This window comes from Callorhinus ursinus, unplaced genomic scaffold, assembly GCF_003265705.2.
Source record: "Callorhinus ursinus isolate GAN/ISIS: 27379988/994484 unplaced genomic scaffold, GSC_fseal_2.0 scaffold2, whole genome shotgun sequence".
Classification (NCBI taxonomy): Eukaryota; Metazoa; Chordata; class Mammalia; order Carnivora; family Otariidae; genus Callorhinus; species Callorhinus ursinus.
Window position 1 is genome coordinate 99,369,654 of NW_027397064.1, and position 24,434 is coordinate 99,394,087.

Genomic DNA, 24,434 nt, shown 5'->3' on the forward strand with positions numbered 1-24,434 from the left:
TTTCTATCTCTGGCACCCGACCCCGTGTGGAGTCTCCAAACCCAGCAGATCCCTGCGGTGTGCTCCTGCGCCGCTCCTCCCTGGGGAGGAAGGGGAGTCTCCCCAACTCTGCTGCTTGTTGGGTCCCTGCTGGAGGAGCAGTGGCCTGACTGTGCTGCGGATCACAGTTTATGGCACCCCCGAGCTGAGAGCCCGCACCTCGGCCCCATCTCTGCAGCCGGCTTCCCCGCTCCAATACCTGGGAGCTCTGCCGCACTCAGGCACCCCCGGTCTTTCCGTGACCCCGAGGGTCCTGAGACCACACTGTCCCGCGAGGGTTCCACCCCCGCTTAGCCACTGGAGTGACGTCCCTCAGCGGAGCCGGCGTCTAAAAGTTCCGATTTTGTGCTCCGCGGCTCTATCACTTGCCAGAAGCGGCCGCCGGAGGCCCCCTCCCCCGCCGTCTATCCTCCCGAATATCACCTCGGATTCACTTCTCTGCACGTCCTACCTTCCAGTAAGTGGTTGCTTCTCTGTTCAGAGAGTTGTTGCTACTCTCCTGTTCGATCTCCTGTTGAGTTCGTAGGTGTTCAGAATGGTTTCATCCCTATTCAGCTGAATTCCTGAGACCAGACGAAATCTAGGTCTCCTACTCCTCCGCCATCTTGCTAAGCTGGGTATAGGATCCTTTTAATGTGCTGTTGGATTTAGTTTGCTAGTAGTTTGTCGAAGATTTTTTCATCTGTGTTAATCAAGGCTACTGGCCTGTAATTTTCTTTTCTTGTGGTGTCCTTATCTGGCTTTGGTATCAGGGTAACACCTCATAAAATGAGCCTGAAAGTGATCCTTCCTCTTTGATATTTTGGAACAGTTGGAGAAGGGCTAGCATTAAATCTTCTTGAAATGCTGGGTGGAAGGGGCACGGGGGTGGCTCAGTCGTTAAGTGGCTGCCTTCGGCTTGGGTCATGATCCCGGGGTCCTGGGATCGAGCCCCGCATCGGGCTCCCTGCTCGGCGGGAAGCCTGCTTCTCCCTCTCTCACTCCCCCTGCTTGTGTTCCCTCTCTCTCTGTCAAATAAATAAATAAAATCTTTAAAAAAAAAAAAAAAAAAAAAGAAATGCTTGGTGGAAAATTTCTTATTACTTATTCAGTCACCTTACTCATTATTAGCTTGTTCAGGTTTTCTATTTCTTCATGATTCAGTCTTGGTAGATTATAGGTTTTTAGGAATTTATCCATTTCCTCTGGGTTGTCCAGTTTGTTGCCATATAATTGTTCATAATAGTCTCTTATGACCTTTGGTATTTCTGTTGTATCAGTTGTAATGTATGTTTCATTTTTTATTTGGAGTCTGTTTTTTCTTAGTCTAGCTAAAGTTTTGTCAATTTTGTTCATCTTTTCAAAAAACCAGGTTTTAGTTTCATTGTTCTTTTCTATTGTTTTTCTAGCCTCTATTTCATTATTTCTACTCTGATCTTTGTTATTTCCTTCCTTCTGCTAGAACTTTGGAATTGTTCTTTTTCTAGCTTCTTGAGGTGTACAGGTAGGTTGTTTGAGATTTTTCCTTTTTTGTAAGGTACACATTAAGCTACAAACATCCCTCTTAGAACTGCTTTTGTTGCATCCCATAAGTTTTGGTATGTTGAGTTTCCGTTTTCATTTGTTTCAAGATGTTTTGGATTTCCCTTTTGATTTCTTCCTTGGCTCATTGGTTCTCCAAGAGTGTATTACTTTTTTGGGTGTTGAGTTTGATAAGTTCTTTTTAGATTTTGGGTAGTGACCCTCTATCAGATAGGTCATTTGCAAATGTCTTCTCCCATTCCACAGGTTGCCTTTAGTTTTGTTGATTGTTTCCTTTGCCCTGCAGAAGCTTTTATCTTGATGAAGTCCCAATAGTTCATTTTTGCTTTTGTTTCCCTTGCTTCTGGTGACGTGTCTAGTAAGTTGCTGTAGCTGAGATCAGAGATGTTGCTGCCTGTGTTCTCCTCTAGGATTCTGATGGATTCCTGTCTCCATTTAAGTCTTTCATCCATTTTAAGTTCATTTTTGTGTGTGGTGTAAGGAAATGGTGCAGTGTCATTCTTCTGCATGTGGCTGTCCAATTTTCCCAACACCATTTGTTGAAGAGACTGTCTTTTTTCCATTGGACATTCTTTCCTGCTTTGTCGAAGATTACTTGACCATAAAGTTGTGGGTCCATTTCTGGGTTTTCTGTTCTGTTCCATTGATCTATGTGTCTGTTTTAGGAGCCAGAGTGTGTTATGCTAAGCAAAATAAGTCAGTCAGTGAAAGACAGATACCATATGATTTCACTCATATGTGGAATTGAAGAAACAAAACAGATGAACACATGGGGGGGAGGGCGGAAATGGAGAGAGGGAAACAAACCATGAGAGACTCTTAGAGAACAAACCGAGGGGTGATGGAGGGAGGGGGTGGGGGATAGGCTAGATGGGTGATGGGCATTAAGGAAGTCACTTGTTAGGATGAGCACTGGGTGCATGTAAGTGATGAATCACTGAATTCTACTCCTTACACCAGTATTGCACTGTATGATGACTCACTAGAATTTAAATAAAAATTTGAAAAGAAAAAAAAGTGTATTACTTAATTTCCACATATTTGTGAATTTTTCCATTTTCTAGTTATATTCCACTGTGGTCAGAAAAGATACCCCCTACGATTTCAGTCTTCTTAAATTTGTAGGACTTCTTTTATGACTTAATGTGTGATCTGTCCTGGACGAGGTTCTGTGGATGCATGAGAACGTGTATTCTGCTGCTGTTGGATGGGATGTTCCGTATATGTCTGTTAGGTTTGTTTGGTCTCAAGTATAGTTCAAGTCCAGCATTTCTGTGCTGATTTTGTCTGGATGATCCGTCCATTGTTGAGAGCAGGGTAGTGAAGTCCCTTATTATTTTTGTGTTGCCATCTATTTCTCTCTTCACATCTGTTAATATTTGCTTTATAAATTTATTATATATTTATCCTGTCTGCCATAATTTTAAGTGAGTGATAAGCTTAAATAGTATCTGAAGAACTCTTTCACAATTAAACTTGGGATATGGTCAGCACTGGCTACCACTGACCACTATTGCGGTCTGCTGCTTACGTTCATGCTCAAAGGAAATGGCAAATTTCAGTTTGAAGCTGGTGCCAAGGCCAGCAGAATTTTTCCCACCCAAGTTTACTATGAATTCCTGGCCCAAGGCCAGATTTTCCACCGTGGGCACTCATATGTCAGGCTCAGTAAAGGAGATCCCAGGGCACCCATGCAATCTCAGGGTCCCACTCACTGTCACGTTCCACTCCAATCCTACCCTCAGAGAGCAGATGTCAGTGTTCGTTTGTTCACTCAGCAGACATTGAACACCAGCTCTGTACCAGGCCCTGGGACAAATGGTGAGACCCAAATTCAAGTTAGATGAGGTCCCTGCCTCCAAGCTGCTCATCATCTACTCAAGGAAGAGCACAGAGGTACCTTCCCAAAATGCAAAATGTAAACAAGCACAGGGACATGTCACCGTTCCTGGTAATCAGATAACACTCGGTGGGAGTGAGGTCGGGGTCACTCCTAGACAGTAACACTATCCCTCCATCTCTCACATACTCCTTTGAAAAGAAGTATGGCAGGCACCACATAGCACTCATCATGGAAGTTGGTGTTTTGTTTTTTTTTTAAGCATTCTTTTTTTTAAAAGATTTTATTTATTTATTTGAGAGAGCGCGATCACGAGCAGAGGGGAGGGATAGAGGGAGAAGCAGACTCCCCGCCGAGCATGGAGCCCTACGGAAGGCTCGATCCCGGGACCCTGGGATCATGACCCAAGCTGAAGGCAGATGCTTAACCGACCGAGCCACCCAGGTACCCTCATCATAGAAGTTCTATATACTTCTTTCTCAGCACTCTTGCAAATTTGCACATTTGTGCCAAGGAAATAATTCAGGACAGAGGGTGGAGGGCAGAGGTCCTTCCCCATCTTCCTGACTTTGTGCCGTCCTTGGGAAGGTGCTAGGTCTCGCTCAGCCCACCCCCTATGCTGGCACCTGCTAACGCCATGGAGCTCTGTTGGGTGAATGTTTGACCACCATGTGGTTACAGTGGACAAGAAAGAGGAAGGTGGTATGAAGGACAGTCTGGGAGCTCTCCACTGATCAAGTTCCTGCTTTCCTTCCAGCCACCCAAATGTCAGGAGAGATGGACAAGCCGCTGATCAGCCGCCGCCTGGTGGACAGTGATGGGAGCCTTGCCGAGACCCCCAGTGAAGCCCCCAAAGTGGGCATCCTGGGCAGTGGGGACTTTGCCCGCTCCCTGGTCACACGCCTGGTGGGCTCTGGCTTTAGCGTGGTGGTGGGGAGCCGCAACCCCAAACGCACGGCTGGGCTGTTCCCCTCAGCGGCACAAGTGACTTTCCAGGCGGAGGCAGTGGACTCCCCTGACGTCATCTTTGTGGCCATGTTCCGGGAGCACTACTCCTCACTGTGTGGCCTCAGCGACCAACTGGCTGGCAAGATCCTCGTGGATGTGAGCAACCCCACAGAGCAGGAGCATCTCCGGCACCGTGAGTCCAATGCTGAGTACCTGGCTTCCCTCTTCCCCGCCTGCACGGTGGTCAAGGCCTTCAATGTCATCTCCGCCTGGACCCTACAGTCCGGCCCAAGGGATGGGAACAGGCAGGTAGGTGCTGGGGGCATACCAGCCATCAAAACAATAAATATAAATGGCTAATTTTCGTTGCAGGCCCTCAGTGTGCCAGCCTCATCTCACATGACTGCAGAGTTCCATTTTACAGAGCGGGAAACTGAGGCTCAACGATGTTAATGAACTTACTTATACCAGCTCCCACAGCTGGAGAGCTGGGATGTGAACCCAGTTCATATGAATCTGAAATCCATGTTCTTTCTTCTGTGGTAACTCAATTTCTGAGGGGGCAAGGAGGAAGGGGCTTTCTTTTTACTATCTGGAGTCAAGAAGAGGAGAGACTCTGCTTTGAGAATGGACTTAGAAAGAGGAAAGCAACACATTTATGTGCCAGGTCCCAAGGAAGCAGGCAGGTCCCAAACTTCAGTGCTTGGATTCCAAGAACTTCCAAGAACTAAGTTGGTTTCCTAGAATAGTCAATAGTGGGTTTTTTCTGGGGGTGGAAAATGGCTCCAGGAAATGGCCAGAGCTGCATACAGTTCTTGGCAAAAGGGGCTCCTATGACGAGGTGGTTTTTAATGCTGAGAGGCCACCTGCATTTGCCTGGAGGAAGGATGTCAGGCTCTACGTGTGTGAGAACTTCCACCAATTTGTCCAGCCCAGATGCCTCACCTGCTCAGCTCTGTGCCAGCCTGTGGGAGAGCGCACAGGGGTCTCGCCGCTCCTGACTGGAGGGCCCTACGTGTGGCTTGCGCTGTGGGACTCCCGATGTGGACAGGCAAGGAACAGGGCGTGAAGGCCAGATGGCAGGGCCTAGAAGGAAACAGAGCTAGCGGCTGGCTAGGGAAGACTTCCAGGTCAGCTTTGGCCTGGTCCCACTCCCTGGTGACAGGGAGCGGGGAGGACATCCCAGTTTGCAGGGACAACCTGCAAAGGTACAGAGGTGAGAAATGATGCTCCTGAACCTCAGTTTCCTCACCTGCAAAATGGGGCCATACCCACCTGCAGGCTTGTGGTAAGGTGGAGGGACTGCGTGTGTAAAGCCTAGCGCACAGTAGGTGCTGAGCCAGCGTCGGTGGACCAGACTAACCAGAGCAGTGTGAGCAAGGCCACAGTGTTCAGAGATCCGAGGACACTGCCTGGAGCTCGTGGTGAGAAGCTGTGGGCTATGAGGCTGGGGCTGGCTTGTGTGTTGGCTGAGGGCCATGGGGGCCCGAGGGACACCATCAAAGGGGACACTTGTGGACTGAGGGCTGGAGCTGCAGCCACAGCTGCACGTTCCGGGCCATATGCAAAGCCCAATTACTGAGCAACCCCCAGAGCAGGCCACCGTTCTCAAAGCACCTACTCCAGAGGCTCCTGGGGGCATGTTGCTCGTGGTTGCTGATGGCAATGAACTGGACAAAACGCTCACTGTCGGGTGAGCCCTGGGTCCTCCCTCTGCATCATGGGTGTGCTGAACCAGGGGCTGGGTGGCTATAGGGGCCCCGGGGAAGTTGGGGGAAGACCCCGGTCTGGGAGTCAGAGCCACCGTCCACGCTGTGGCTCCCTGGCCTCGGCTTCCTCCGCCGCTTGGTGAGGAGTTTGGCCGAGACACCCTCTGAGGCCCTGCCCGCCCCTGCAGCCTGTGACCCAATCTGATCCACCCCCTTCCTCCCCACAGGTGCCTATCTGCAGTGACCACCCGGATGCCAAGCGGGCCGTCTCGGAGATGGTGCAGGCCATGGGCTTCATGCCCGTGGACATGGGGTCCCTGGTCTCGGCCCGGGAGGTGGAGGCCATGCCTCTGCGCCTCCTCCCAGGCTGGAAGGTGCCCGCCCTCCTGGCCCTGGGGCTCTTCATCTTCTTCTACGTCTACAACTTCGTCCGGGACGTCCTGCAGCCCTACGTGCGGGACGGCAAGAGCAAGTTCTACAAGCTGCCCGTGTCCGTAGTCAACACGACACTGCCGTGCGTGGCGTACGTGCTGCTGTCCCTAGTGTACCTGCCTGGCGTGCTGGCGGCCGCCCTGCAGCTGCGCCGCGGCACCAAGTACCGCCGCTTCCCCGACTGGCTGGACCATTGGCTACAGCACCGCAAGCAGATAGGCCTGCTCAGCTTCTTCTGCGCCGCGCTGCACGCCCTCTACAGCTTCTGCCTGCCCCTGAGCCGCGTGAACCGCTACGAGGTGGTCAACCTCGCCCTCAAACAGGTACGACCGGCGCGCGCAGCCCGCCCTCGGCTGCTTCTGGCCCCGCGGGGGTGCTGCACCGGCCACCGCCCGACGTGCCGAGGGCCCATGAGCCCGGCGGGGCAGTGCCAGTGCTGGTGGACGCAGCCCGGGGCCGGGGGCAGGGGACCGACGCAAGACAGCTGAGAGTTTTCGAGGCTCTGTAGGAGTGCTAAGGAGAAAAGCCAAGCAGGGGAGTGTGGTGGAGCACAGTCTTGAAGCAGGTCAGGGGAGACCTTGCCGAGGCGGTGACGGGTGAGCAGAGGTGGAAGGAGGTGAGAGCGGCCAGTTTCAGCCAGTCCAGGGAGCGACAAGAGCAGAGGCTCTCAGGTGGGAGCCTCCAGGAGCCCAGTGAGGGGTGGTGGGCCAGGCCTAAGTAGTTGAAGGCAGACCAGGGGGATCCTGAAGGCAGGGGAAGGGCTTTGGCCTTAGGCTCTGAATGAAACAGGGAGCCAGTGAAGGGTTTTGAGGAGGGGAGATTCTCTACCTGACGTTTTAACTGGCTCACTCTCGCTGCTGCAGGGAGAACAGGCAGTAGGGGTCAAAGGCACATGCCGAGAGACCCATGGCCAGGGCGGGGTGCGGGGGGGGGGGGGGGTGTTGCGCAGGAACCCAGACGAGAGGCCACAGGGGCCTGGAGTGATGTGGGAACAGCAGAGGGCCGGAAAGCATTGAAGGCATATTTTGAAGCCCGAGTACACAGAATTTTGAAATAGACAGGGGGTACGCGGGTGGTCAAGGATGACTCCAGTTTTTGGCCTGAGCATCTGGACGGAGGCAGTTGCCATCAGCTGAGGTGCAGAAGGCCGAAGAAGCAAGCTGTTTTGGTGTGGGGTTGGGGGGAAGCGTTAATGATTCATTCGTTTAGGAAACCCGCGTGGTGCTCTTTTGCCACAGGATTCCTGGAGAATGGAGGGCCTTACGGGCCAGGCCAGGTAGCAACCAGGTAAACCTGGTTTACAAAGCTCACAGGGCCCGATTCTGAGTCCCAGGCAACACTGCCCCACGTGCTAATCCTACCTCCAGTCCCCAGCCAGGCACATGGGGCCTTCCCGCTGCATGCAGGACATTAGTCACCCACTAGAGATTGGCCCAGGTGCCAGTGAGACCCTCATTCCAGCCTGGGTGGCCACCATAGTTCCTGTTCTTGCTTGGGAGGCAGGGATCTCCCCAGCTGTGCCCCCCATGCTGCCATCCCCTCAGAAGCCCGGCCACCTCCCAGAGCAGGAAACTGAAGTCAAGGCTGGGCCACTTCCAGAGAACCGTGGGCCTCAGCCCCCATTCACTCTTGGGGTTCCTGCTCCCCTGCTTGTAGTTTCTCAAGTGCCCTTGTCCTTCCCTGCCCATGGACACCTGGCATCACTGTGTCTGTGGGCTTAGGCTTTCCTCAGAGAAAGGAAGAACCCCAGACTTCAGGCGGAGAAGCAAGACGCCCACTGGAAATGAGAAGAAGGGAAAAATAATAGACACAAACCGTGAAAAAGAACGTGCTGCGTTCCAGGTGCCATCCTAAGTGCTTCACGTACTCCCCGGAAATTCATTTAACCCTCATTCCTCTAAGGCACCTGCTAGGCTACCCTGATTTTACAGATGAGCAAACAGAAGCACAGAGAGGGTAAGTCACTTGACCAAAGTCATGCAGCCAGTAAGTGGCTGAGCTGGGATTCAGATCCAGCCATTCGACTCCAGATCCATACTCATATCCTTATTGCTTTCTATGGGGAAACTAAGTCCAAATTAGCAGTTGAGTAAATGATCCCAGAACTCAGGTCATTCCCTCATTCATTCCCTGAGCGCCGACTCTGCCAGGCCCTGGGGCCCCAGAATGGAATAAGACCGTCTCATCTCTTGCTGTAGCTGATGCTGGGGTGGGAGTGGGGGTGGCGCCTACACCTGAAGGCCAGAGCCCTAAACTCTTGCCCTCCAGCGTCACTGATTGGAACAAAGACCTTGACCTTCAGCAAGTCACAGCCCCTGTTTTGTCCTGAAGGCCCTAATACAGAGTGAGGCCTCTCCCACTGCTAATGTCTGTGATGCTCTTTGATGATATTTTCTTCTAAAATGAGCCAGCCCGCTCAGCAGGAGGCTCTGTGTGGCTTCTCAGGGACTGGCACAATGTTTGCGGCCCAGGAGGTGGCAGATCTGGGTGGCAGGTGTTTCAGGCGGTGGGCGGTGAAGAGGGTAATGCCTCCTACCCCCTGGAGCACAAGGCAGACCCCTGTGCCCTCCCTTCCCCCATCCACCCTCTGATTGCCATTCTCTAAATTCTCTACCCTGCCAGTGTTCTGCTTGATATTATGTTAACCCAGTTTTGCCACGATGCAAACACCAGAGCGCAGAGGGGCAAGTGAGAGGTAATTTTGCCGGAGTTCCAAAGCCCTGTAGGGCTGCACCCCGCACCCCCCCCCCCACTGATGGAGGTTGCCAGGCAACCATCCCTCCCACAGGACAGAATCACTTGGAGACAGTGAAGGCCTGTCATGCAAAGGGGCTTTCACTTGTCCTGTAGAGTTCTGGAGGGTAGAGCCAGGGCTGAAGCCAGGGCAGAAGTGAGTGTGTTGGGGACGAGGAGGAGTTAGAAGGATGGGGAGGGGGGAGGCTGACACAGGGCAGGGCAGCCCAGCAGTGGTGAGTCGCCTGAACCTGGAGGTGTTGGAGAGGCTAGAGAGTCTGCAGGTCACCCCCGCCCTCAGGCCCCGAGACTGGACCACTGAGAGGCTGTTCTGCATTCAGCCCCTAACTTCAGGCTCCTGCCTGACGCGTGACTTTTCCAGCCTGCCCTCGGGCCCTCCTCACCATCCCGGCTGCCCTGCTGGGCCTTAGGGGAAAGGGACCAGGTTAGCCCGGGCACAGGAAACTCTCCGCGGTCCCCTTCAATCCCCTGAGTCCGCAGATTTGGAAACAGAGCAGCAGCTCAGCTACAGAGAGAGTCTCTGAGACCGTTTATTGACGGTAGTATCACCTACGATACCTAATGTTTGTACAGTGCTTTCTGATTTGCTTGTGTGGCCCCCTCGAAATGCATTTCAAGATCAAAAACAAGATCAAAGATGGGGCGCCTGGGTGGCTCAGACGGTTAAGCGTCTGCCTTCGGCTCAGGTCATGATCCCGGGGTCCTGGGATCGAGCCCCGCATCGGGCTCCCTGCTCAGCGGGAAGCCTGCTTCTCCCCCTCCTTCTGCTTCTCCCTCTGCTCATGTTCTCTCTCTCTGTGTGTGTGTCTCTGTGTCTCGAATGAATAAATGAAAAATTCTTAAAAAAAAAGAAAAGATCAAAGAAAATGTAACCCACATACTGTTTTCTCCTTGCCCTTGCCCCCATCCTCGGCTAGGCGCTGTTGGAGAGTCTAAAATTTGCATCTTACCATGTCCCTGCTGAAAAGCAGCTCAGTGATCCCCCACCGTCCTCAGGGTAATGAGAGACCCTTCACAGGACAGCTGTGCTCTCCCCCCTACACACTGCTCCTGTCTTGTCCTCTGAGTGGCCACAGCTCGTTCCTCCTGGCCCGGACCCCCCACCCTGGGTCACCCTGGGACCATCCGACAAACTTGTATTTCTCTTTTATTTTGTTTTTAAAGATTTTTATTTATTTACTTGAGAGAGAGAGAGAGCACAAGTGGGGAAAAGAGAGGAGCAGACTCCCCGCTGAGCAGGGAGCCCGACACGGGGCTCGATCCCAGGACCCCGGGATCATGACCTGAGCCGAAGGCAGACGCTTAACCGACTGAGCCACACGGCACCCCTGTATTTCTCTTGTAAAACTCTGCCTCCGTTCAGCTCCTCCTGCCTGTCTTGCCCATTCCCCGTACCCACCTCTATAATCTGTTGTATTTCGTCCATGCTTCTGTGATGTTGATCATGCAGCACTTGTCTGTCTTCTGCCCCCATTCGGTTCTGTGACTGGGCCTTCCACCCCTTGAGGTCCATGGCTCCTGAGAGATTCCCAGCGCACGTTCATGGAGCGGCTGTTAAACTAGCCACCATGAAGCCAGTACAAGGCATCTCTTAGGAGGAGAACATGTAGGGCTTAGGGCAAGAACTAGTCTAACTTCCTAGCTGCTGTTAAAAACAGCACCAGCCATTTATTGTACTGATCACCTACTGTGTGCCAGTCATATGCGACTCGTTGCACAAACATCATCCTTTTTTCCCCTGTGATAACACAGCCAGAAAGAGGCCCCGGTTAGCCAGGGAAGGGACTGCCCAGGGTCTCGTGACTGCCCCCTAGTGGCAGCATCAGCATGGAGCCCGGCCTGGGGACTGACCAAAGGCTGCCTCTTCTATGTCCGTATCCCCCTTCTCTGGGTTTGCCTGGGGGTCAGCACCACCCTCTTCCCACACTCTGACCACCCTTGGGACAAGGAGAGGGGCTCATGCCACAGCCTCACTGGTCCTCCTGCCCCGGGGTTCTTCAGGCTGCAGCCTGCAACCCACGGGGAAAGGAAAGCCTACATGTGAACACCACTATTCCATCTCCTGTCGGCGAGCACTATCTTTGTCATTCTCAAGGTGGCCAACTGGATGAGCTGTGAATGTGGGAGAATTACCAGGGGAGTGAAGAGCTGTTGAATCGACATTCCAGGTAGCCGTGGGTGACACTGGGCACTGGGGAGCCCTGAGTCCAGCACGGTGGCCCAGCCGGTTGGTGAGAATCCCACAGGCTATTGAAGGCGGCCGGGCTGCAGATCCTCAATCAGGTTCCTCACCACCCATTGCTCCGCTGCCCACCTCACCCCACCGCTTCCCAGAGTCATTGCAGAGTGGAAATTATTAGAGGAAAAAAACAAGACATTTTGCAAGCAAGTGTGGTATGTGTGTGTAATCATCCAGACTCTGACTTGTGACATTAACCGCCTGATCTTACCGAAACGCAGAGAGGAATGACTAATGAAGTCTATCTGAAGAACAAACAATTTGCAGTGAGATGACTTACTTAGTGACAGTTGTCAACACCTCGAAGGGGTGAGTAAGACTCGGAGCCGAGTTAGGCAGGAGACCTCGCCGCCCTCTGCGGGGCAGTGTCAGTCAGAGCCTTCCGGCGTGTTTGGTTCACAAGCCCAGTTATGGGATCGTAGACATCACCTCTCCCAGCCCGCAGCCGAGGCCCAGAGCCAGGGTTGCCCACAGTCACATAGGACTTGTGGTCAGGATGAGAACCCAAGTCCCCAGACTCCTGGTCCTTTTGTGGCTTAAGGACACCGACGTGAGCCAGCCTGCCCTAAAATAGAACCGAGGCCATCGTGTTTCTCAATTGCAGGAAAAGCACCCGGGGGATGGCATTTTCTCCGTTTCTTTAAGCTTCGTCTCATCAGCTTTTCAACCATTTTGCTCGGCCCACCAGACTCATCTTTAATACTGTGTCTGGTAACTGGGCCTGGGCTTTTTGTTTTATTTTGTTTTGTTTTTTTCCTGCTGAAAGAGTTTCTCACAAACTTATATGAGTCATTCTATTTTGCAAAGCAGAGACCAGCCTGCTAAGGCAGAGCCACATTTCCTAATAGAAAATACTGTTCCGTGATCTGCTGCTAGAATGAAAGGACCAGCATTTCATGGGGTTTCTCAGAGAACACCTTGACTTCCAGGAACTCTGCTATCTGGTCTGGTTGGCAAATGACGGTTCCAATGGAAAGACCTTAACAAAAGCTTCCTCGAGTGTGTGCGCCGTATGAGGGAGTGCCGGCCGGGCTGGGAGTGAGGAGGCGGGGGGTAGAAATCTCCGGGCCCGCAGGGGCTCCCCGATTTGTGTCTACCTCTTGCTCACTGGGGGATCCCAGAGCTCCGGGAGGGCAGGCACCCTGGCTCCCTGCAGCCCAGGGCACAGCACACAGCAGGTGCTCCATATGTGCTCACAACTTGGTGATGGTGATAGATGTCAGTCTCTGTAGCCTGGCAACGGTTGAGCCAAAGCTATATTCCTCAGGTAGAAATGGGGAACCGAGTGGGAAGTCAGGAGCTGGTGGCTTTGAGTCAGGAAATGTGGAGGGATCTAGTGTCTCCATGCGTCTTTGTGTGCCCTGAGTGGAAGCCAGTGGTCTGCGTGGCTTATTGGGCTGGTTGACTGGCCCCAGGAAGATTTGAGAAAGCCAAGACCCAGACTGCCTGGGTCCCAATCCCAGCTCTACCCTCTACTGCCCTGTGCATGACCTTGGGAAAATGACTTGATCCTTGTGCCTCGTTTCCCTCATCTGTATAATGGGGATCATAGTGCGCCCCACCTCGTGGGGTTGTTGAGGATTAGAGGAGCTGATGCCTGAAAAACACTTAGAACGGGACCAGGCCCATGTGGGACGTGGTGGGAGTGTTAATCATCACAGTGTTTCTCCGGCCCTAAGCTACCCTGTCGCCCACACCCCGGGGCACCAACCTCTGCCACTGTGCTCATGGTTTTTCCTCCCCCCACATCAGGTCCTGGCCAACAAGAGTCACCTGTGGATCGAGGAGGAAGTCTGGCGGATGGAGATCTACCTCTCCCTGGGAGTGCTGGCCCTTGGCACGCTGTCCCTGCTGGCTGTCACGTCCCTGCCCTCCATTGCCAACTCGCTCAACTGGAGAGAGTTCAGCTTCGTTCAGGTAAAGTAGTTCTGCCTGTGCTGGTGAGCCTCAGCTCGCGTGACGCTGGCCCTGACCCTCCATGAACCAGCTTGACCTTCATAATCCGTGTGACACGACCACTCCTTCAGACGCCGGGGACTTCCCGAGCCTTGAGGGCTCCCCCCAAGTCTCCCGATAAAGGGGCTGCGGGACAAGCTCATCATCTGGGGAAGCCAGATATAGACATGTGAAAAAATTAGACAAGGGAACAGTGAACCCTGGACTAAACACTCTCCATTCCTACAGTTCTTGAGCTTCCCAAACAAAATTGCATGATTTTGTGCAGTCATTGCATATCTCACTGGTCTAGCCAGCAGTCAGTGAGCCAGTGAGGGAGCCTCGCCGACCACTCAGCAACCTCCTCTCTCGTGGCTCTCTGGTCCCCTTTAGCTCCTTGATTCATACAGGGCCAAAGAGGAGGTGAGCATTAGGATCACCGGTTTATAGGGGCTAAAACATAGCATGTCCCGAAGGACACCATTCCTATGAGACATCAGAGAAAAGGAGATCTGTAGTCAAATAAATTTGAGAAAAGATCTGCCTTCCCTAAGATATTCACAATGCACTTTGGCACATCAAAGATTCTGGTAGTATCTACAACAAACCAACCCTGTTAACCAGACTTATTTGAGCATGAACACCCTCCCTCCCCCCACTTTTGGGGGTTTGGTTTTTTGTCTTGTTTTTGGTTTTCAGAGTATGGCAACTGCACTCCACCAAACACCGTTTAGGAAATGCTGCTAATAGCACAGGGCCTTTATGCAGGTATTCCTTCGGGAGGTGTTTATTGAGCACTTACTGCATGCCAGGCATTGTGTTAGGCCTCCGATGCGATAGGGAACAAGACAGGCAGAGCCACGTTTCAGTCACAAGGCCAACTGAGACAGGGACAGTTTTTACACTGCTTTGGCATCCCCCACTGTTCTCTATACAAAGTACGCGGTCAGCCCGCAAGTGTTGGCGGATTAACTCATCCCCTCCGTGGATAGGTGGTGACTAATACTGGATTCTGCCATTGATACTGGATCAGGGCAGAGAACAGCGCTCATATCCACCCCCAGTATCAACAAAAATCTGTCACATCTCTTCTCTGTGTGGTGAGGACACAGTACAGGATTCACAGAGGGACGCTGACCGTGCAGTGCTCTTATGTAATCCAAATTAACTGTTCCCGAATGGGGACGCTAACATACCTAGAACAAAACACAGTTGTGGTTGTTTTGGGTCTGGTTTTTTTTGTTTTTTGTTTTGTTTTCTTTTGTTTTTTGAAGTCTCTCTGTTTCTGAATCTCACTGGCTCTGCTCATCTCGGAAGGCCTCCGGAGGAATGCTCAGGGCTGACACATGCCGGCAGCAGAGGGGGAAAACAGAATTTTATTTATCTGCCACTAATCCCCATGTGTCGCACACCCAAATCTCGGATTTTCCTGTTCCTGCTTGGAGTATCCTGCGGTGCCTGGTTTATCCACAATTAAAACAGACTGCAGGTCGCTCCCTTCACCGAAAAGTTGCTCCGTTAAGCAGCTGTAGGTTACAAGCCCGGTTCTGGCTGCCGGGGAAAGCCAGAGGATTTGATTTTGTTAGCGAAAGCGGACTGGAACCTGAGGAGCCGTGCTCGACTTTACCTACTGAAGAGTTGAAATGTAAATATGGAAGTCCCTCGGCCACTGCAAGAACAGTGGGGGGGTTGCAAGGCTGGGAGCTGGGTAAGAAAGGCAGGGTTTTACTTGGGGAAGTCAAATGCCCACAGTCTGTCCATGAGAACAAACGCTCTGTCTCCCAAGAGCGCTAATATACAAAGGAGGAAGTCAGTGCCCAGAGCCTGGGGTCCAGCTCTGCGTCCCCCTGTCCCAGCTCTGGAATCGTGGGCAGGTGACGAACCCCACCCGAACCTCACCTTACCTGTAAGATGGAGTTAATGCCCACGGAGGTGTCATGAACCACCGTGAGAAAAACAACATGTGGCAGAAAGTAGAAAGTATTTTGCTATTATTCTTAGGGTATGCGGCCACATTTCCATTACCCCTGACTAAGCGACCAACCACCCATTTCTGAGTTCACGAGCAGCCAAGAGACTCCCGCCCTGGGCGTCAGAATGGTCCAGGGCTGGGTTTGCAAACCGCGGTCAGTACTCACTGGTGGGTCGTGAAATGAATTTTTTTTTTAATGTTGATTTTCTCTTTTTTCTTTTCTTTTTGTCTTTTTTTTTAAGATTTTATTTATTTATTTGACAGAGACAGCGAGAGAGGGAACACAAGCAGGGGGGAGTGGGAAAGGGAGAAGCAGGCTTCCTGTGGAGCAGAGAGCCCAATATGGGGCTCGATCCCAGGACCCTGGGATCATGACCTGAGCCGAAGGCAGACGCCTAACGACTGAGCCACCCAGGTGGCCCACAACCAGTTTTTTTTTTTTTTAAATAATGTTACGAAAATGTCAGAGGGCTTTGCATGGTCTAAGAATGGATTTTTTTTCAATTATATTGATTCGATAGTTATATTTACATATGTGGCGTACCTGGTTGTGTCCAGGACAGTAATGAAAAGTGTGGTTCTTACTGCAAGCCACCATCTCCAAGTTTGAAGTCACAGAGCTCTTTTGGAGAATGACAGATACCCAGACCCACCCCTGACCTACGGACTCAGATGTCCAAGCAGTCTGTTTTCGTGAGCTCCTTGGGTGACAGGCACTGTGTGGTAACCACTGGGGTGGCGGACCGAGGTTGTGGAGCCAGCAGATTCTGGGTTTCAGTCCCAAGCCCGCCGGTGCCCCGACCCCGTCTTCTCCCGCTACCGCGCACGACCATAGGGGGTCACCAGGGCTGAGCAGCTGGCTGTGGAGAGCCGTGCTTCTCCATGGACTTGGCCTGACTCCTGGGTCTATGATAGTTTATGGAACCAAAAGTCATCAAAACAGTGTGTGGACTCTATAGTGGTGACTTGTGTTTATGTTTATCCTTTTGTTCCTGAGGCTGGTTTCAAAGGTTTAAATTTGAGGTTTTGTGGTTATGGCTTTATGGCTTTGGTTTGGTCTTGGTGTGCTCACTGCTCGAAGTTAGCCAGCTAAACATTGTTAGGTTGCAGAATTGCCAGGTCAGGGCCTCTCACCTGCACAGAGACATTAGGGTTCTCCTCTAGCAGCTCAGTTCTGCCCCGGAGTTAGAGGGACTTCCCGTGACCTCGCCCACTCTAGCCACCTGCCTGAAATAATGACAGGCCAGCTCTGACCCCAGCTCCGTGAACGATCGTCCAACAGCCCCTCTACACCACAGTAAGTGACCAAGAGCAGGAGCCACCGACAACCTGGCTGTTTCTTTTTTGCTAACAAGCTTACATACAATATAAAGGGCCTTAGCTTGGGGAGTGCGGGGGGGGGGGGAATTGTGCGGGCGGGGGGGGGGGGGGGGGGGGGTGTTTGTGGGGGGGGGGGGGGGGCGGTGTGGGCTGATTGTTGTTTCAGATTGTTGCCAAGGAGAGAGAGTGTGAGGAAAACAAACTCACTGGAACCATCCAGGTGTCCCATTGGGATTGCAAAGTCCAAATGCCCTTTGTTACTGGCTGATCTTTGGCTGTCAGCCCTCTCTGTAAACCATTAGCCTGAGGCTGGGGCTTCCTGCCATCTGTCACCATGAAATTTTGGATAGCGAAAGGATGGGGATGCAGCAATGGGAGCAGCATCTTGGTGCCCTCCCAGTGCACGTCCACATTGTCTAGCACAATACATGACTCCAAATTAGGGGCTGGGGATGCTGGCCCACGTGGGTCAAACACTGGAGCTCTAGGACATGTCCCTAAAGGAAATGCTGAGGCCCCCCCGGGGGGCCACCAGGGCTAGGTCCCTTGGCCTGGGTGGGTTCCCATTTCTTCAGCATCTGGGGAAGCCCCATGAGGCTTCAGTGGATCTTTGTGGAAGGCACACATAGTATCAGGTCCATCCTAATCAAATAGCCTGGGCAGAGGGACACACAGAGGCTTCTCATCCTGATGCTGGAAAGGCTTGCGTGATGAGAGTCCCCTAAATTAGTTGTTCTTAGTCCTTACTGCACATTAGCATCATCACTGAATTTCTAAAAGCTAATGATGCCTGAGCCCCACCCCAAACCAATCTCATGTGCATTTCCGGGCCGGGCTTGGGCATTCATCTTTTTCCCAAGCTCCCCATTATTTTACCATGGAGCCGGATGTGAAAACCGCAGTCTCAGACTCAGGGGTAAAAGGCACTTCCCAGCCATCTGAGCAAAGCCCAGTAAATCCATGTGAGTAAGGGGAGCCACGGTTTGGGGCCGGGCAGCTGGTTGGGAATGTCAGGGCAGTTGTCCAGCTTGTTCAAGATTTATTTCTGATGGTCAGTGCTAGGGACCTTTCCTTCCCTCTCAATTTTTTTTATTGTAGTAAAATAACGTAACACAAAATTTACTCTCTTAACCATTAAGTGTACAGTTCAGTGATACTAAGTACATCCCCACTGTGGGGCAACCATCCCCACCATCCATCTGCAGAGCTCTTTCCCGTCTTGCAACACTCTGTCCCCATGAATCACTAACTCCCCACGGTCCCCTTCCCCAGCCCCTGGCGACCGCCATTCCACTCTCTGTCTCTATGACTTCACCAGCTCCTATAAGACAATCCTACAGTATTTGTCTTTTTTGTGTCCAGCTGACTTCACGGAGCATCATGTCCTCAAGGTCCGTTCATGTCACACCAAGGTGTCAGAACTGCCTTCCTCTTTAAGGCTGAATAATATTCCACTGTTTAGAAATATCCCGTTTTGCTTGTCCATTCTTCTGCTGATGGGCACTTGGGCTGCCTCCATGTTTCGGCGACTGTGAGTATAGGGTGTCCACATATCTCTTCAGGACCCTGCTTTGCATTCCTTTGGGGTACAGGTCAGAAGTAGGAGCACTCGAGTGTGCGGTAATTGTATTTTTAATTTATTCAGGAACCGCCCCCCACCTTCCACGCAGCTGCACCTACCCACAGTGCGCAAGGCTTCCAGTTTCTCCACATCCTCTCAACCTTGTTTTCTGGGTTTTTGGCTGTAGCCATCCTCATGGGTGTGAGGCGACATCCCATTGTGGTTTAGACCTGCATTTCCCTGATGATGAGTGACGTTGAGCATCTCTTCGTGTGCTTATAGGCCATTTCGTACGTCTTCTTTGGAGAAATTTCTATTCAAGTACTTTGCCTATTTTTGAAATGAGGTGTTTGGTTTTCTGTCATTGAGTTTGGGAGTTCTCTGTATAGTTTGGATTTTAATCCCAAATAGTTCCTCAGTGCTGGAGACCTTCTTTTCTTTTTTTTTTTTTTTTTAAGATTTTATTTATTTATTCATGAGAGACAGAGGGAGAGAGAGAGAAGCAGAGGGAGAAGCAGGCTCCCAAGCAGCAGGGAGCCCGATGCGGGACTCGATCCCACGACCCCGGGATCATGACCTGAGCCGAAGGCAGACGCTTAACCATCTGAGCCACCCAGGCGCCCAGTGCTGGAGACCTTCTTAACCCCAGTCCTCAATATCGACAGATCAGAACTTTTAGACAAAGTGGGTGTGGTTCAGAAGTTTCAAGGAGATTTGGAATTCTTTTTTTTTTTTTTAATATTTGGATTTTTTTTTTTAAAGATTTTATTTATTTATTTGACAGAGAGAGAGACAGTGAGAGAGGGAACACAAGCAGGGAGAGTAGAGAGGGAGAAGCAGACTTCCCATCAAGCAGGGAGCCTGATGCGGGGCTCGATCCCAGAACCCCGGGATCATGACCTGAGCTGAAGGCAGACACTTAACGACTGAGCCACCCAGGCGCCCCGAGATTTGGAATTCTTGATAGATACATCTAGAAGTGACGAGGAGCTGGTTGTGACTCGCAGTCAGGGAGCCTTCTATTTTGGGGGATGACCATTTTAATATGACATAACTGTGGGTAGAAGCACAGAGCCACCCCATGGCTCTTCCCAACAGGCTGTGTGGAGCCAGGAAATTGTTAAAGGTGGGATAAAAACATCTTCTAAGTTACTGAAAGCCAAGAAAACACAGAGATGGCTAGGAAGGCTAGAAACTGGGGATCTTTTGGCAGCTAGTGTTTTTTAGGGGTCAAAAATGCTGTACCTGGGAACCTATCTATGAACATATAGTGTAGAGCCATTAGAAAATGTTTTGTTTTTCTCATAGAAGTATTGAGAGCAATTCTCCCGAACAGTGTTCTCCCACGTACCGAGGCTGGCCATCCTGGCGTAGGCAGGGCGTCCCCCACAATAGAGAGGAGCAAGAATGAGGCATGGTAGCAGAATCGGACCCGCTTAGACCCGTGCCGGAGGGGAGTGCAGGCCAGACAGTGTCTCTCAGCCAAACCCCCTGGGTCAATGCTGACAAGTGGGGCTAGAAGGAAATCCAGGAGGCCCAATTGTAGCTTCTCTGTGCAAAGCTCCAAGCCAACCTATAAAGAGTACCCCGAGGTACCGTCATACTGCCACATTTCAATTAAGCCCTTCCAGTGTCTCCTTGGAGAAAATGCATATGTGTTCATGGCTTGATGAGTCACTGCTATTTTCATTCCTTATGTAATAAACACAGGGCTCTCCTGCCCCAGATCTCTCAGTGGTTCCTTGGTGCTTACGGAATACAGTCAGAACCGCCCAGTGCTTCTCTGTGCCTTCCACAAAGCCCTGCCCCTTGCTGCGCCAAGCTCTCCATCATCCCTGGCTTCTCTGGCGGCTGCAGAATGCCCATCTATATAGCGCTTCCCCCACATCTCCAACTTTAGCTTTGGGGACCACTTACTTGTCACTGAGGCTCAGTTAGTGGCTTGCCCAGGGTCACAGTGTCATTTGAGTAGACTCTGGAATGCCTCATTTGTTGTCCACAAGAAACTGCCAGAGATTCCAAGGCTAGAGCTACAGATCAGCACTTCCCAGCTATTTCCATGCCCCGGCTCCCGTGGAAAGTCAGGATTGTATGGCCCTTGGGGTGATGAAGAGCTGCTCTTGGCTGGAGGTGGCGCATAGAAGCCCACCTGTGGCTCAAGGGCTGGGACGTTCACCTTCCCTGCAGGATGGCCTAAACTGCTTCCGTTTGGGTTTGTGACTGTCCCGGTCTCCATGCAGTACCCACTCCCTTCTAGGCAAGAGAGGAACCTGGCGGGGTTTCCATCTGAGGTGTTGATGAGTCAGGGTGTGGGTAGGAGGGGAGGGACCAGCCCCCACCAAGAGCATCTACATGATGCTCGAAAGCCGAGGGCTTCACAGAGAGTGTCAGGTCACCCGGCCTACAGGCCTCGGAGCCGCCCTCACTACTGGTGCCAAATCCACACGCCAAGTACGTTTGTTACTTTGTGTCCATGTTTAAATCAACTTCAAACCAATTCACTTTTTTATCTGGCCTCATCTTAGGCCAGATATTATTGGTGAAATTATGGCTTGGGTAGCTGTCAGACATCTGTTACTCTACTATACATTAAACTATGCACAAAACTAGTAAAGTGTTTTTAAACGTCGTTGAACTTCATTCCATCTAAAGCCCACCAGAGGTACGAATAACACAGGTTGAGGAAAAGCAGCATCATTTACCAGATCCTCATGATTTAGTCGATCCTGACACACCTGCAGGGTAGAGGCATTATTCTCATTTTTCTGTTGGGGAAACTGAGGCTCAGAGCATTTGGACAGGGCTGGGATTGGAACCCAGAGTCTCGACTACCAGAGCAGTCCTCCTTTCTCCCCCTCAGCCAGGCAGGCAGAAGAGCCCTTGGTGGAATCACCCCGTGTCACCACCCTGGCCCTAACTCCATCCTTCCTTTCTCCTGCAGTCGACCCTGGGCTTTGTGGCCCTGGTGCTGAGCACCCTGCACACACTCACCTATGGCTGGACCCGTGCCTTCGAAGACAGCCACTACAAGTTCTACCTGCCTCCCACGTTCACGCTCACACTGCTCGTGCCCTGTGTCGTGATCCTGGCCAAAGGCCTGTTCCTGCTCCCCTGCTTCAGCCGCAGGCTCTCCAAAATCCGGAGGGGCTGGGAGAAGGATGGTGGCGTCAAGTTTACTCTGCCCATGGACCACGCCCTGGCCCAGAAGACGAGCCACGTGTGAGGTGCCTGCCTCTGACCCCAGAAACCAGACACGGGCAGGACAGTGCCCTGGGCCTGTCAGGGCTGCTTTTCTGGGTCATGCGGTCTGGTGAAATCATGCGCCAAGTGGTGGTTCAAGGTCTGAATTCCTGGGACCCACATGTATGCGGTAATATTCAGAATGGCACACACACAGGTGTGACATATACGTTCATATAGATTTCATATATATAACGGGATTTGCATTTATACTTACTTAGCTAAAAAGTTGAGTCCCTGAGATTTCAACTTGTAGATTTAAAAGCCAGTGCCAGACGTTAGGAGAACAGCACCTCACCCTATTGGGATCGCTGCAGGGACGGACACACACTCTGCACAGAAAAGGCAGTGAGTGGCTTGTACCTTGGTGGACTCGATCCATTTGTGTTCCCACTCCCTTTTTGCCGCTTTCCCGAGGCTTTTGCAGAGCCGGGGCTCTAAGGGGGCAGATAAGAGCGCGGCCTGCACTGGGCTAAAGAGTCTCCAGCAAGCAAGCAGAGCAGGGGGAGGCCTCCGCCCTCATTCACCTTCGGCAGCAGCAGGAGGTCAGGGCCCGTGGGGGGTGAGGCTGCTGTCTGTACCCTGGGAGCCAATTGTTGAGTGGTCCTTTGCCAGGTCGAGGGGGCAGGGGGATCGGGGCCCAAGCTGATCTCCCCAGTCCTCCCTGAGCTGGGGAGATTTTTTTTTTTCCCTGAAAGTCCGAAGTCACCACAGGGGCGGCACATTGATCTCTTGTGGGAGTGTGAAGTCACCTCCGTGCAGGAGCTACTAATGAACCATCTTGAGAACAAGTGTAATTTCTTTCCCTCCTTTAAGTTGGTGATGACCGTTCTTTAAACCACTGTGCCTTCTCACCTTGCAGATCATTAGTGTGGGTATCTCTTAGGAAGGCCCAGAGCAGGCCCTCTAAAAGTCAGCCCGAGGGGGAGGGGAAAACAAGGCAGACAGCGCTCAGCATCCCAACTAAGGCTTTCCTGGGCCCCACCCAGCACGCGGAAGGACTGATTGTCTCCACTGAATCTGTCCCGTGGAAAAACACGGGGGACCTCATTGGTATGTCCCTGCTGCTGCTGCCGGGCAGAGAACCTGCCAGAAAACCACACTGGCTCCAAGTTCCCCACTGCTCCAGGGAAACAGGGAGAACGTGGGCAACAGGACACCCCAAGAATCACCAATGCCAGGCAGTCACACTTCAGAATCATTGGGGAGGGTCTTTTCTACCAAAGCTACAAACTTGAAGTGCTGCTACCCCAAAGCACAAGAGGCTGGACCACAGCCAGGGTCATAGGACGCATGTCCTCAAATCCCATGCTTGTTCCTATTGAAACCGCTTTTATGTCCCCTGTGGAGAAAAAGCTGTTTTGGGCTGAGCCCCCGCACCCTAGAACCAGGATGATCTGTCACCTCCACAAAAAAAGCACCTGTGAACACAAAGGGGATAAAGCCCCAATGGAAGACACAAGTGAGGTAAACGCTGAACTCTGCTCTGAATGGGGAGCTCTGGTCATGCTTATGGCTCAGGTCTTCCCGGCGAGAGGGCATCTTAGGAACAGAGAGTCGAGCCAGCAAAGGCTAATAAGACCCTTGTGAGAAGAGGAGGTCCCTGCTTCCCCCAGGGAGGCCTCAGGAGCCCATGTCTGTAGAGCACATTAGGGTCCTTTAGTGAAAAGGGGGGGAAAAAAAAAAAAGCCAAGTGCAAGAATATCTCATTAGGCCAGTGACTGATGGAGGGAAGGCGGTGCAGGCGAAGCTGTGTGCTTCCTGCTGATGTTTTCCATCTGCTGCTTCAAGGCTGAGCGGCAGAAGCTTGTCTTCCAAATGGGCCCCGATGGAGCGGCCGCCGTGTTCCTCGGAGAAGCTCACTGGAAAGGAGGCAGGCGAAGCACAGATTCCAGCATTCGATTCATAAAATGAGGGCCCGTCCATTTCCTGCTGATTGGAAGCAGGGAGAACAGGGGCACCTGGGATCCACTAGGGCTTTCCAACCCCAGTCAGTATTGGCTGCCTTCCTTCTCCAGCCCTCCCTGGGCCCAGGGAATTTCCTTATACCAAAGATGCTGACATCCAGCAACATCCAGTATGCGCCCTCCCCTTCCCTGCCCACCTCCTGCTGCAGGTGCTCCTAGGGGAGGGAACTGGTTCCAAGGTGGGTGGCAGGAGGGAACAAGTGCAGCAGAGGACCTGGCTGCCTACCAGCTGGACAATCAGCTCATGAAAGGCAGGGTGTGCTGTGTGCTTGGGCTTGATCTGGTGTCTGTTGCTCTTCCCTACCTCACCAGGCAGCTGGCAACAGCATCCCCATGAGAGCAAGTCACTCCCTTTCAGCCTGGTAAACTCTGTGTGCCTCTGGGTACAAAAGTGCCTGAACCAATGTGCTCCAGAAGTCCTAAATGCCATGGTCTGAGGTTGACGTTTAAAATCAATGCCACTGAAACAGTCTGTATTTTGCGTTTACCTTGTAGAGCTTGTCTAAGAAGCAGCAAAAATAAACACCTAACCTTCTGTGAATTTCAGGCTTTTATTTCTGTCCTGCCGATCACTGCCCACTCATTCATTCATTGGCTCCATGAGCCTTCTGATTGGCGCTTGCTCTGAGTCAGGCAGTATGCAAGGTGGGGCACAGAATGATCTGGGCTAGAGCTCACCTCTGAGGAAGGACAGGCATGCAGACCTACAGCAACAGGCTAGGAAGGACAGACAAGATCCAGGCGACAACGTGGTGGGGGTGGGGGATGGGGATCGGTTGTGTGTGCGAAAGGAGCCCCCTAACCAAAGCCAGTGGAGCTTCCCAGAGGAAGCAGTGTCTGTGCCATGGTCGGAAGGCTGCAGCTTTGAACGTAGGCTAAGAGCAGTGGTGCTTGTCCAACTAGAATGTGCACAGGAGTCACGTAGGGATCTTGTTCAAACGAAAAGGCTCTGGACCA

General features: G+C 52.1%; 1 protein-coding gene across 5 annotated transcripts in view; it reads left to right on the plus strand.

Moving 5' to 3' along the window:
• Positions 1 to 24,018, plus strand: part of STEAP3 (STEAP3 metalloreductase) — a 62,048-nt gene extending 38,030 nt beyond the window's left edge. For 4 of the 5 annotated variants that reach the window (XM_073885083.1, XM_025857337.2, XM_073885105.1 and 1 more), the window contains exons 2-5: positions 4,158 to 4,657; positions 6,285 to 6,812; positions 13,235 to 13,399; positions 21,212 to 24,018. In XM_073885083.1, coding sequence (XP_073741184.1) covers positions 4,158 to 4,657; positions 6,285 to 6,812; positions 13,235 to 13,399; positions 21,212 to 21,493 — 1,475 coding nt within the window. In that variant the 3' untranslated portion in view covers positions 21,494 to 24,018. Of the gene's footprint in view, positions 1 to 3,821; positions 3,845 to 4,157; positions 4,658 to 6,284; positions 6,813 to 13,234; positions 13,400 to 21,211 lie in introns of those variants that run through there. The other variant, XM_073885088.1, reaches the window with a different exon arrangement.
• Positions 24,019 to 24,434: the final 416 nt, after the last annotated feature.